The 13485-nt window shown below is 42.9% G+C and overlaps 1 protein-coding gene across 1 annotated transcript; it reads left to right on the top strand.

Moving 5' to 3' along the window:
* The first annotated feature begins 129 nt into the window (after nucleotides 1-129).
* Nucleotides 130-13043, top strand: LOC118318637 (coiled-coil and C2 domain-containing protein 2A-like). Its single transcript, XM_035648478.2, has 36 exons — nucleotides 130-308; nucleotides 423-567; nucleotides 1125-1216; nucleotides 1379-1450; nucleotides 1531-1611; nucleotides 1692-1895; nucleotides 2249-2408; nucleotides 2553-2689; nucleotides 2797-2928; nucleotides 3457-3666; nucleotides 3824-3930; nucleotides 4053-4193; nucleotides 4325-4481; nucleotides 4690-4964; nucleotides 5278-5455; nucleotides 5563-5716; nucleotides 5865-6012; nucleotides 6348-6486; nucleotides 6604-6807; nucleotides 6923-7015; nucleotides 7100-7191; nucleotides 7340-7438; nucleotides 8289-8456; nucleotides 8584-8641; nucleotides 8734-8843; nucleotides 9251-9347; nucleotides 9457-9555; nucleotides 9765-9941; nucleotides 10357-10560; nucleotides 10645-10734; nucleotides 10824-10937; nucleotides 11092-11226; nucleotides 11315-11437; nucleotides 11525-11583; nucleotides 11674-11851; nucleotides 12001-13043. Exons 1-36 carry the CDS (start codon nucleotides 222-224, stop codon nucleotides 12184-12186), a joined length of 4905 nt encoding a protein of 1634 aa, XP_035504371.2. The 5' UTR covers nucleotides 130-221; the 3' UTR covers nucleotides 12187-13043.
* The last annotated feature ends 442 nt before the right edge of the window (nucleotides 13044-13485 follow it).

Raw genomic sequence — 13485 nt, 5'->3', positions numbered from 1 at the left:
AATATGATGTCACCCCCGACGCAATAACCAAAGGAACAAAGGCACACACACACTCGTGTGATCTGTGATCTCATCGCATATGTCAGCTAGTGAATCCTCTCAGAATCCCATTTGAATCACAGCAGACACAGAGGCGACACATTGAGTCACGTTACCACATTTTGACTATACAAAACCGGACCGAGACCCCCGCCCGGAAAGACAAGCACAATTCCTGAGGTATGTCTGAGGCCGACAACAGTGAGGAAGATCTCGGAGAGGCACTGAAACGCAGATTCAAGGATCAGAGACAGAGGCGGAAGAAAAGGGTACTCCTTCTTCTGGCACCCCTCTCTATTCGCATTCCTCCCGATTCTTTAATTGTGTCCACTAATCAGCCCCTGCGGTAATAATCCCAGCTCCATTTTCTTGTTTAACATTAGCTGCTTGAGCAGTCTGCAGCCCAGGAGTCCCATGATGACGTGGAGGAGATATCCAGCATTCAGCCCCACAGTGAAAATGAGGGAGCAGCTGAGAAGGCAGCAGACCCCGTGGTTTGTTCCCGGCCCCCGACTGGTTCTCGGAGAGGTTGGTGTCCATGTCCTCGCTGAATCTACTTCACCTGTTATATCTCTTGGAGCTTTTTGGAGCCTTTATTTTGAAGTTCACGGCGATGCCTTAGCATAGTGACCCAAACGTCTCAAAATACAGCCACAAAACAACTGTGCTGGTGTTTAAGTCCGGAAGAATGTTATTAAAGAATTGTCAGAACAAATGTGAGACGCTGATCAAGCCGGCATGGCAACATTGAATATACGGTAGAGACAATTTACTCTCAAAGTGCAGAGATTTCATAACAGGAACTATGCAAGATGTTCCCCTCATAGACACACGTTCTGTGACCTCTGTTGACCTTTAAAAGACGGCTTGAGACCCTTTTACTCAAACTGGCCTTTGTGTGGTCTAGTGTTTGCAATTTTGCACGTTAACATGATTTTTTGAAAACTACTTTCATGCTGTTATTTAATAGTTTTACTTTTGTCAAGTCACTTTTTGTGACTTTGCTCTGTGAAATGTGCTATACTTCTTTACGATACTGAGTAATGCATCTGAGTGTTGTTTTGTGACGTGCTTCTGTCTTTTAGGTCTCTCCTCAACAACGCAGCATGCCTCTGGTTCTCAGCCTCTAGACACGTCTGTGACACAACACCTGAAAGACAAGCTGAGAGCAGCCATAGTAATCCCAATTAACTCTTTTTTTTCCCTCCCCCACAAACCAACTTTTGTGTTTCAATAAGAATTTGAAAGATCGCCTTTCCAAATCCGCTTGTTCGATAAAAACAATTCCAATCCTTGATAAAAAGTTTTGATGCATAATGAACGCTCTTTTGTGTTCCAGTCTAAAGGTCAGTCAGCCAGTCGCCGACAGAGGGGCAGACACAGGCGCAATGTGACATGGTTTGACAGAGAGGTGAGCATCTTCTTCAATCTATTCACGATTGTACCTTAATACAACCCTGCAATGGAAGCTTTATTCCCAGTGTTTTACAGATTGATCCTGACAGAGCTGGAAGACATGATGTCCTTCCTGACCTCAGCACCAGGGTCAAGCTCCAAAAAGGATCAAAACAAGTAAGGCTTATAAAAACCATACAATCCTTTATGTACCATTTGTATCACTGTGTTTATTTATCTATCATTTTCAAATGCAGGCAGAGAAAGGCCTCCCGACTGCTGAGGAGGCATACAATTTCTTTACGTTCAACTTTGAGCCAGATGCACAAGATGGGACTGAGAGGATTAGCAGGGAAAGACGAAAACAGAAAAAAACAACTGACGAGGACAGAGATGACGGAGGAGGAGATGAAGCTCAAGAAGACAGTCACATAGATAATCAAGATGAAAACGAAGACCAGGTAAGATGCCAACTTGTAGGGTAGAGTTTTCCATAACGTGACAATTTCTAATGTGTGAACAACACACAACCGTTGGTCAAATAGATTTTTCAACATTTTTATCCATTAAGTGAGACATACCATGAAAACTCTGGGACTCGATTCATAGAGTCCATTCAGGTTTGAACGTGAGGGGCACAGAATATTTCATTTGAAAAAAGACATTTTGATTCTTAGTGAGTAGGGACCCTCCTCTTTGAGCCACTACATTATTATAGTGTAGGATGAATACATGATGTATCATGAATATTACCACCTGTTTGATATTTGCACAAGTAGGTTCCAACTGCCTCACATTCTTTGTCCCGCCTCAGGGTGAAGAAGCTCCTTTGGTTCGAGACGAAGAGGAGGATGCATTCGTCATTGAAAAGTCGTCCCAAGACTTCCTGGAAGTGAGAAAAGCAGGGTACATAGGGATCCGAAAACGTATTCAGAGAGAAAAGGAGCTTCTCTATACGCCAAGTAACCGACCAGGTACTATGTTATCTACTAAACCACATAATTCACAGCCTTCTCTAAAATATACTGTTATATTAGTTTTAATATTCTGTTCAGGATTATAATTATGTTATAATGTTTAATTCATGTTTTATCTGCCTTTATTTATCATTGTCACAGTGCCAACCTCAATTAAACTGCCTGAAAATGTGCAGCCCCGATATCTAGAAGATGAGGGTCTGTATGTAGGGAAGAGGCCCCCCATGTCCCAGACTAATAAGAACCTTCTGGAGAACCGCATTCTAAAGATGGAAGAGGTAATCTCAGCCAACATGACAGACAGATGGACAATGTCACTGGTTCTTAACCAACAAGGAATTCTGTAAAAAAAAATAAATATATATTATTATTTTTTTTTCTTAAGGGAAAGAAGTGGTTTGGAGATGACGGCAGTGTCATTGCTCTGCCTGACCCCATAAAGGAATCATCCACAAGACCACCTCTCTTCCACATGGAGGAGGACCTGCACCCTGCACTGCAAACTGTATACAGGAAGGTCAGAGACAAGCCAACTGTCTATCACCCCATTCATTTTCCACATCTAAAGAAACATGCAAATTCATACACTCAGAGTGTTGTGGTGCCCTCAGATTTAAGTGTTCTCTATCCCCTTTGCCATTTTGAAAAAAAGCAAAAGGGCAGTATGGTATTTGGCATTTGGCTACAGGGATGCTAACTACGCCCCCACAATTCATTCAGGTCTGGTTCACTGGTTGGGAGTGTCATGGAACCAAGTGTGCGTCCCCTCGGTATCACCAAAGACCAAGTTTTTAAATTCAGGAGACAGTCACAGCTGTCATATGTGATCATCTAGGGAACAGAGCGTTCATTGTGGTTCAGTTGGATGTTTATGGTACATTGTCGTCATGCGTGACTTTTCATTACACCCGCGCCTCATTCAATGCTTTCTTAAAGCTTGCACACATGCACACATGCAGGCATAACACAGATGCTGAATATTTTTCATAGTGACCATTGTTTTTCAGAACATTGCATGATGGAGGATTTCATTTAATCCCCCCAGGCACTGAAGTCCAAGGATGCAAATATGTACATCGCCGGTACAGCGGATCCTGAGGGAGACTATCAACTTGATGTGGATGTTTCTGGGCTGATCTTCTCCCATCACCCGCTATTCAGTCGCGAACATGTCCTGGGGGCTCGTCTAGCTCAGCTGTATGATCGGTACCTGACCAGGCAGCACAATAACCTCACAGGACACCTTACTGACAAGGTAAACCACACTAGTTGACTGTAAATGATAGTAATGCTGCCATTACTGCCGTAAAACTTCCTAACATTCTTCAGTGCATTCAATTGTTCTTGTATTATTCCATGAGGCTCCATATATACAGTATCCAGTGTGTTTTCATGTTTTCGGTCTGTTGCAGTTGAATGGCTTGAGGAGTGCGCTGCGGAATATGCTTGAGATCCACGGGGGCCAGAGCCTCACTCAGGGCATGCAGCAGAGGATATATGACTACAGTCTGGAGGTTCGGTGAGTCTCCCAGATTCTCTCCCATCCAAGTCTTGTTCAGCCTTGACGGATGTGGATGCATGTACACTACTCTCGGCTTTATCACATTCAATGTTCCTGCTGTATGTTTGTGAACATCATAGAAATACCCGGCAGCTCCGAGACAGCGAGCAGGAGAAAGACCGGACTCTGCTGAAGAACATAATTAAAGTGTGGAAGGATATCAAGGCCCTGAGAGAGTTTCAGAAGTTCACCAACACACCCTACAAGCTCTACCTCAGAAAGTAAATCTCAGATATTTTAGCTGTATTCACAGCCCCTAATACATATTTAATGAATAATGTGTCTGTTATCTTGTCAAAGCATTCTACAGATTCTCGTAACCAATGTGCTATGTTGTCCACATTTGCTACAGACAGAATGTCGACCGGGCGTCAGATGAGCGGGAGTTTGAAGATGAAATCTTGGCAGAAGTTATGGAATTGGAGGCTGAGAGCGAGGAAGACTACCAAAGAAGGCTGGCAGAGTACAAGAAACAGCTGGGGGAGTGGAAGCTCTCGAGAAGAAAACAGGTGCCAAACGGTTTACTATTAATGTAGCTTAGCTTAGTCAGCTACGTACACCCAAACATGATGCATGCTACTGTACAAATACATTCTGTTCATTTCACCTGTAGCTTATGAGAAAAGAACAATTTATTTAATCAGGATTGTATTGCACACTGTGTGCATGTATTAAATGATACTGGGCCCAACGATTGTCTATGTCCAATGTTTGTAGAAAGCCAAAAAAAAGAAGAGAAAAAAGAAGGAGAAGGGCAAGGTACAGGATGACAAAGAAGAAATAAAAGGTGAAGACCAGGAGTTGAGTGAATCAGAAGGTTTTGTTGAAGAAGATCTTCCAAAGCCGGAAGCTCCCAACATGCCAGACTTTGACTCTATAGAGCAGCGAGTCAGAGAGAAAGCCTCCAGGATATGCAGGAAACCAGGAGAGCCTGTCCTGATTCCTGAGCTGTGTGCTTCTGGAAACACCACCGCCAGTGAACTGTGCCCCAGGTATGAGCAGAATCATGGAGAAAGTTTGATTGACTCTCAACAGACTTTGATTGACATTCACCTTTAAAAAAGTAAACAAATAGAATTATACTGAAATAATCAATGTATCAATTTCTTATTCCATTTTGATTTTATGCTAAAGTCAAAAATAGGAAATGATATAACCAGCCATGAATTGAGTTTGACTTTTATGTGCCCGATTTGTGAGACCAGGACGTCACTGACTTCCTTGTGTCTTTGTGTCTTGTACTTAATAAACACTTGAGTGTGTACAGAGTGTAATGTGGATGTTTTGGTTCTCTCCTCGTTCCAGGGCTGAAATAGCTCGAAGAGAGGACGTTACAAGGCGCCATCTTTTCGTGAAGATCCTATACAATGACAAAGAAGTTTCCCGAACTGAGAGCCGCCCCCTCAACACTGACTTCAGAGTGCACTTTGGTCAGATTTTTAATCTGAAGATAATTAACTGTCCCCAAAGCATTAATCTGCAGGTACAGTCCAGAAATATCAAGTGTACCTCCACTGATAGATGGCGACATGCTCTTCTTCTTCTCTCATTATCTCTGTATGTGTGTGGTTCTATACTGTTTGTGCGCAGGTGTTTGAGGAGATTGGATCGTCGTGTTCCCTCCTGGCTCAAGTGTTCATCCCAGTGCCAGAACCCTCTGTCTTGACGGGTAGCGCCCCTCTTGAGGAATTTGAGTTTAGCAGCAACCAGAGAGTGATGTTCGACCATGAGGGAGTTGGAAGTGGTAAATGTCTGCATTTGGCTCCAGTTGGGATGTGTGACTATCAATCAAACAAGTATCGTCCCACTCCAAGGATACCTTATATTTCAGTTCTCTCACTTGTGTCAATCCCTGTTTTCCTGTCTCCCATGCTCTGCGTTTGCCTCGTCAGATGTCCCCCTTTCCTTTGAGGCTGATGGCAGTAACAATCAGACCCTGCTGACCTCTGGTAAACTGTCCTGCTGTGTTTCCTGGGGTATTGGGGAGGACGATGTCCCACTTGCCCCTCCTGTGTCTCAACAACCTGGCGGCGTCCACAGGTAACATCACTTCAAAGACAGCGTTGGTTCTCTTGCATGCTTTTCTTCAGCCAACCAGAGTTGATTCAGTTCATGTCAAGCAACAGCATAAATCAAATAGCCATACCACAGAAATTCCCATGTTTGTTTGTCAGGCGGATCACTTAAAAAGTTAGGGACTTATTTACATGTACATTTTTATCAAAGATAGTTCTCGAGCATGGTTACAAGTGATTCAATTTTGGGAGGGATCCAAGTCCAGATCTGGGTCCAGGAATTTTTCGAAAGATGTCTATGTTACAAATGTCCCAAGTAAACTGTAGCTTTTAGTCGTTCTAACACTTTGTCTGTTTTAGTGGCCTGGGCCGTCTTGATACTGTCACATGCATCGGGGCAGGTGAACTTCTTGACATCAAGAAACTTAGGGAGTGGGCCACACAGTCACGACTGGACCCCAACGATCCAGAGAACGCCCCCATCATGCAGCTGCTGAAAGTGGGTAACAAAACACAGTGCTGTACATAAGAAGGACGTCTCTATGGCCCTGGAGAATTAAAGTTTCAAGTTTCTGTAGTGAAAACGTTTTTGTCTTTTGTGTCTGTGGTTCACCAGGTGGCCAGAAGTGGAGAGGTGACAGCTCCAGACTATTTCCGACTAGAGCAGCTCCAGGAGGAGTTTAACTTTGTGACTGATGAAGAGTTTGAGAGTTCCAAACGATTTCGCCTGCTCAGGCTCAGGAACAAAGGAGTTGCAGAGTTTCGAAATTACAAATGTGTTCCTGCTCTGGAGAGTGAGGTCTCTGACAAGGTGTTCCAGGTCAGCCTTCCAAATATGGACATGTTGTAGAATATTATGGATATGGCTAAAGTTGGATGTATTTGATCAATGTCAGGCTAATTTTTTTTTCCCCCCTTGGTTAAAATTATTTCAGGATTATGAGAAGAGACTGAAAGAAGAAGATATAATTGACACCAAAGAGCATCTGGATTCACACAGAGCTTTAGTCGCCAAATACCTTCAGAAGGTGAGCAGACACATCCCATATTTTTACACAAGTATTTTGCACATGATTGCTCTAAGTGTAGCATATTTTGGCATTTACCCACAGATCCGAGAATCAGTCATCAACAGATTTCTTCTTGCCAAGCATCGCTACCTCCTGTCGGACTTAGTGATCGAAGAGGAGATTACAAGCATTGGGTAAATACTCCTGTGGCTATAATTAACTGACCAAACAATCTTTTCCACTCTTAACTGAGATTCTTTCATGTATGTGTGATGCATGTTCATGCTTATTCCCCTTGTCAAATGGAAAAACTACAACTGTGTGTGTACTCCAATTTTAAAGGAAAATATCAAATATCTTGGATTACCAAGAACTGTGGGATCAACAGCCAAATCATCGTATCAGGGAGAGTGACAGGGCCTCCATAAATCACGGGCTGATGTAAGTATGTGTTTTTGGCCTGATGCTGCTTCGGCCTATTTGATCTTCCCCTGGCTGAGTCATGCTGTTCTCTGGAACTGTTCAAGGTGGTCCTTAAGAGCAGGTCACACAACATGTGGACACAAGAGAAAATCTGAAATTGATTTCTTTCTTTGAAATCATCTGAGCGGATTTATATGTGGTGATGTTCGTCAACACCTGTCACACTGAACCCTCAGCACATGAACAGTAGCGACAGTTGACCTCTTAGAGTATTCGACCCTTGTAGGAATCTGCAGAAGAGGAATTTAACTTCTGTTTTTGAACTGCAGTAGTTACTCTTTTTGTTCCTCGTGTATATTGCTAACCAAAATTTTGATGTGAAAAGCATTTGTAATACAATATTATATATATGGAGAATTTGTGATATAAGAGTTACAGTATTTATTAAAATTATGTTGCAATATATTTTTGACTAGAGAAAACCAGTGAAGCAGGTTGGCCCAACTTATTGATCTTACGTTGACTGATAAAATGATGAAACACAGCTCAATGCAGAGTGTAACAAAACAGTAGTTGATCTGTTCTTCATGTTGAAATACTGCAGTAGTACATAATAGATACAAATGAACACCGTATGAATCCGTTTTCACCTCATTGTGTTGACGGCTCTTCCTTTGCCATCAGAGGTCACATGCGAATGACATGTTGAGATAAACCTGCAACACATGAGTGCTGTGATTGTAAAATTGCAAATACCTGGAGGGACTGAACTGTCAATGACAAATATTTGTCATTGGACCATGAATACAGTCTGTCTGGTGTCCTTTTAAATGAATAGTTGATCCAAGGTGTTTCTCTTGACACTCAGGTTTCTGGGAATCAACCTTTTCAAGCTGGCTGAGCCCAAGCGGCCGCTGAAACCTCAGAGGAAAGAGAGAAAGAAGGTGACGGCTCAGAATCTGTCCGATGGAGACATCAAACTGCTGGTGAACATCATCCGGGCCTACGACATCCCCGTCCGCAGACCCCAGAGCAAGTCAGTGTTCAGCACAGCCAGTCAAATTCCTCTTTTGTCCCAAGAGATTTTCATTAAAAACCTATATTTTCAGTTTTTTTTGGGAGAGAATGACAAACTTTGTTTCAATGTTTTATTTTCATTGTAGTAAGCCAGGACAGTCGCCTCAGAGCGCCATGCAGGGCAGCGACTGGCTCATCGGCCAGGTACAGAACACCTCAAACCTTCCTATAGATATGGCAGCAATGTGGTCTGTATGATTCGTGTGATATGACCTTTAGGAGTGTGTGTGATTTAGGTACAAGTGAGGCCATTTGTGGAGATTTCCTTCCAGCGCACGGTTCTTCAAACAACCACAGCTGATGGACCGAACCCCTGCTGGAACGAGGAGCTGCAGCTGCCATTCACGTGAGCAACAAACAGTGTTATTCCTGGCTTGACCTTTGTCAGTTAAAATGTAGGTTCAGGATACCACCAGCACATCCGGTGGCTTGTCATGTGTACACCAAGACTGTATCAGTTCATTCATTATATTGAATGAAGGTTTACTTATTTAACAGCTCAATCTTCTCAGCAACAACATCCTAATTTGGAGATATTCCGAGCTAGTCTAGAATGGCTGGGAAGATTTCAGTGTTTATACCATGAGCTGCTTGTGGCCAATTCAAGGCCAGCTTTTACAGATCTGCTTTAACTACTCAGCTCTTAAAGTTATTACTCGATTCACTTTGACAATATTACAGTTTAACACTTCCATGCTCTGTAGTTTTGTGCTCTCAATTAGTGAATTCTTAAACTGGCCTTTTTCTCTTCAGTGCCCCAAATGGTGACTACAGCATTGCCAGCTTGCAGTCAGTCAAAGATGAAGTCTTCATCAACATATTTGATGAGGTGGTTTATGAAATTGGAGTGGTGAGTAAGAACACAGTGACTCTCTCTCTCTCTCTCTCTCTCTCTCATATCTCCCTCGCTGTATTTTTGTGAGTATGTGTTCCTTCAACTGTGGCATTTCACTTTTCAGAATGACAAAGACGGTGGTAAATCGATACACACCCGGGCAGAGAAGCACTGGTTAGGCTCTGTCAAGATTCCCTTCAGCACCATTTACTCTCAGTCCAGGGTGAGAGTCGTGTGTGTGTGTGTGTGTGTGTGTGTGTGTGTGTGTGTGTGTGTGTGTGTGTGTGTGTGTGTGTGTGTGTGTGTGTGTGTGTGTGTGTGTGTGTGTGTGTGTGTGTGTGTGTTCGTGTGTGTGTGTGTGTGTGTGTGTGTGTGTGTGTGTGTGTGTGAAAAGCACGCTGACGGATTTTTTCTCCTTCTTCCGTCCGGCAGATTGATGGAACATTCAAGGTGAACACACCAGCAGTGCTGCTGGGGTACAGTAAGGAGAGGAGCCATGGCAGCAGTGGAGGCTATGATATGTTGCGAAGCCTGAGCGAGGGAGCATTTATCACACTCTTCATCACCATCGAACCTCAGCTGGTGCCTGGGGAGTCTATCAGGGAGAAGGTAAGTCATGTCAGTGTGAACCTTAAGGATTGATTGTGTCTATTTTCCTAGTTCTGTTCTGCATCACCACATGTTTTTTTCTTCATATTTAACACATATGGTCACAGCAACTTTATTTAATATAATATACTGTATATATATTTGACCATATATATACTGCATATAAATCTTATAGACATATCATATGGATTAATCTTCTCTCATGTTTGTCTTTCTTTTGTGTAACTTACTTGATTTTGCTCTGCTGCATGTACTAGATAAAGAAGATGAAGGTAAAAGTCCATTAGAACACTCTTCCTCTTTTATCCAGCTAATTTGCCCATTCATGACCACCATCACACTTTAGGCATATTGATGAATTGACATGACGCTGACCTGCATTTACTTGAATTTAAGTGTTGACCTCCTTGTGCAGTTTGACAGCCAGGAGGATGAGCGGTTACTGCAGGCCTCAGAGAGATTTGAGTGGGATGCAGCGCAGGGATATCCGGACAGACCCTGCATTTCCACCGTCACAGACCTCAGCGGGAAAACGGTCTTCATCACACGTTATATTCGACCGCTCAACCCCCCACAGGAGCTACTGGATGCCTTCCCTAATAACCCCCAGGAGGCCACGGTCGGTGTGATTGGAAGTGAATATAGAAAGAAGCTGCTCAGTTGTCTGTAATTCTAATTCATCTGGATCCACCTCCCTACACAGACCCTGGTGGCCCGGTTCGTTTCGCTCATCCCTTCTCTGCCAGACAGAGTCTCGTTTTCTGGTGTCTGCGACCTGTGGAGCACCTGTGATGTGAGTGAACTCTCTTTGAGATATTGAGAGAGCAAGAGGAGGGAAACGTGCGTCTGACAGTACTTTGTGTTTCCTCTCCTTGTTTACAGCAATTCCTCACCCTCCTTGCAGGAGATGAAGAAGAGCACGCTGTTCTGTTGTGCAACTACTTTATGTCAATGGGCAAGAAAGCCTGGCTCATCATAGGCACTGCGATACCAGAGGTGGATAACCTTCTTTCTTTTCTTTTTTTTTTTAAATGTGGAGATTTTCACCTACATGGAGTTTCACTTTTTCCTTAGTTCATGAGATGAAAAAAGTGCTTCCCAGATTTGGACATGTAGCAGCACTAAGGTTTTTGAACTTTTCATTTCCTAGGGACCCACAGCATATGTGCTGACCTTTGAGCAGAGCCGCTACCTGATATGGAATCCCAGCAGTGGTCAGTACTATGGCCAGTATGACACCTTCTGCCCACTGCAGACAGTCGGTTGCCTAGTCAATGCTGACAATGTGAGTGAGGAGAGAGCAGCTATATGTCATTACATTTTGATCATTTCCTGTTGGTTGAGAATAATGGCATGTTCTGTGACTGATTCAGGTGTGGCTAAACATTCAAGAATGTACCTCTCCAATGAGGATGAGTTTTGACCTCACAAAAACAAATATCTGGAAGCCCTTTTTCTCCCGCTCATTTTCACACCCTGGGCTGTCTAGTGTACAGGTGAGTTTTCAACATTTATGAATAGTCTGTTAGTTGTTTCTTTTTGGTTAAAATCAGTCATATTCTACTAAATCTAAATGTCTTTAGCCAGAGAAGCTGGTATATCGACGCACAGACAATGCAGCTGCAGCAGAGCTTCAGGACAGGCAAGTTACTGTATGGCAGCTGACTGTCACTTTCTTAATCTGTATCATGTTTTTTTATTCCTTACTACAATTACATCTCATTCTCCACAGAATTGAGAAGATCCTGAAGGAGAAGATCATGGAGTGGCGCCCTCGTCACCCAACCCGCTGGAACCGCTTCTGCACCACCACCCTCAAACGGTTCCTTCCGAAACTGGAGCTGAGCGGTGGGCGGGACATGGCTGAGGGGCACCGCCACGAGTTGCAGAGCCTGCTGGGAGACAACAGGGTAAATCTGAAATGGGTGTGACTCTAAACTGTGTGATATAATCAGTCGTCTATCATTCATGCTATGTAAAAGCTAATGTAAAGCACATTATCTCACTCAGACAGATTCATATCAATTATTAGCGCTGATGGGCATATGTTTCTTTTTAGATTTCAGGATTCCCCCTGCACCTGCCATTCTCCGAGATCCGGCCCATCATAGAGGCAGTGCACAGCACTGGAGTTCACAATATTCAGGCATCCAATGTGGAGTTTGCGCTGGCTGTGTACGTGCACCCTTATCCTGACAATGTCCTGTCTGTGTGGGTGTACTTGGCCTCGCTCGTCTGCCCATGACATGAGACTCACTGATCTCACTGTCAATCGCTGCTTTTGTAGATACATGAACCTAATTTCAAATGGAGCTCATTACAATGCTCACTTTAAGTACAGTAAACATTTGTATCAAATGTATTTTGGTTATGGGTTTGCTAACTACAATTCCTATGCAATCCTTTATCCAAAGTCCCATATCATAAAAAATAAGATTTTCATGTCTTGTTAGATAAAGAAGCAGGACTAGGTGTTATGCAAATACTGCGAAAGTATCAAATCGCTCAGTCCACGGGGAAATTCACAAGGCCCATATTCAGAAACGGTGCCCTAAGGACTTCTGTAACTTTGTGATGTCACTACAGTCACTGCACAGGAACGGAAAACCAGCTAATATCATGGCTGAGTGTGGACTGCAATCATGTAATCATTATTGATTATGCTGACATCGTCTATCTGAACACCTCTGACACAAACCTTTAAACCCCCCTTGTATTTAATTCTCAATGTAGATTTGTTTTTGAGGTGTCCATATAGAACTCATTACTGTTTCTCAAAAGAATCTCTTAGTTGGTTGCAGCCTAAATCTAGGCTGAAAATATAGACAACATTAACAATGCTGGGGATTTATATTGTAACCGGTTATGGACATCACATTATCCCATTTAGTTTTATGCCGCACATTTGATCAGAGTATGACGAGGTGTGTTTACCAGACTATCAGCACGCGCTTTTTGAAACACAGGCTTTTTATTTTTATTGTCTTTGTCCTCTATTGGTTATTGTATATTTTTGTTGCATTTGTGATATTCCAACCTCTTTCCTGATGTTGTAACAAGTGAATTTCCCCTGCGTGGGATAAATAAAAAAGTACTATCTCATCTTGAACTCCCACAACGCCGGTTGAAAAACCTGCCGTCGTTAGAACAGTAAAATTATGTGGTCACCCCTATATTAAATGACAAATAAGAACTAAAGTAAAACAACACTTTGTTGTTACACTTAGCTCAATATAAGTGGGTCAACTTAACAAAGGGGGGGGGGAGCAGACTCGCATGAATCAAAAGAGTTTTTGTGAAAAAATCAGCAGTTTAAACACAGACACCACAAAGGATTTGGCGCTGTTGTTTTTCTAGTTTTTACTTTTTCAAAAAAAAGGAACCAGGATGTACATTTGCAGACCTTTCCAATCCTGTATCACCTCTCCATGTTTCTTCTTGTCTAAAGGATTGTCTCCGTTTTATGTGGTTGGAAATAGAAACAACAGGAGTAAAATTACACTTTCATCCAGACACTTTTTTAAGTGACACAAAATCATACAGC

This window comes from Scophthalmus maximus, chromosome 13 (assembly GCF_022379125.1).
Source record: "Scophthalmus maximus strain ysfricsl-2021 chromosome 13, ASM2237912v1, whole genome shotgun sequence".
NCBI classification, from domain to species: Eukaryota; Metazoa; Chordata; class Actinopteri; order Pleuronectiformes; family Scophthalmidae; genus Scophthalmus; species Scophthalmus maximus.
The sequence above is the reverse complement of the archived record's forward strand: the minus strand, read 5'-3'. Positions and strand labels throughout refer to the sequence as shown.

Coding starts and splice junctions, on each gene's coding strand:
- LOC118318637 (XM_035648478.2), top strand. CDS start 222: ATGTCTGAGGCCGACAACAGTGAGGAAGATCTCGGAGAGGCACTGAAA. Junction 4,965..5,277: donor GCCAGTGAACTGTGCCCCAG/GTATGAGCAGAA, acceptor TCCTCGTTCCAG/GGCTGAAATAGCTCGAAGAG. Junction 9,942..10,356: donor GGGAGTCTATCAGGGAGAAG/GTAAGTCATGTC, acceptor CTCCTTGTGCAG/TTTGACAGCCAGGAGGATGA.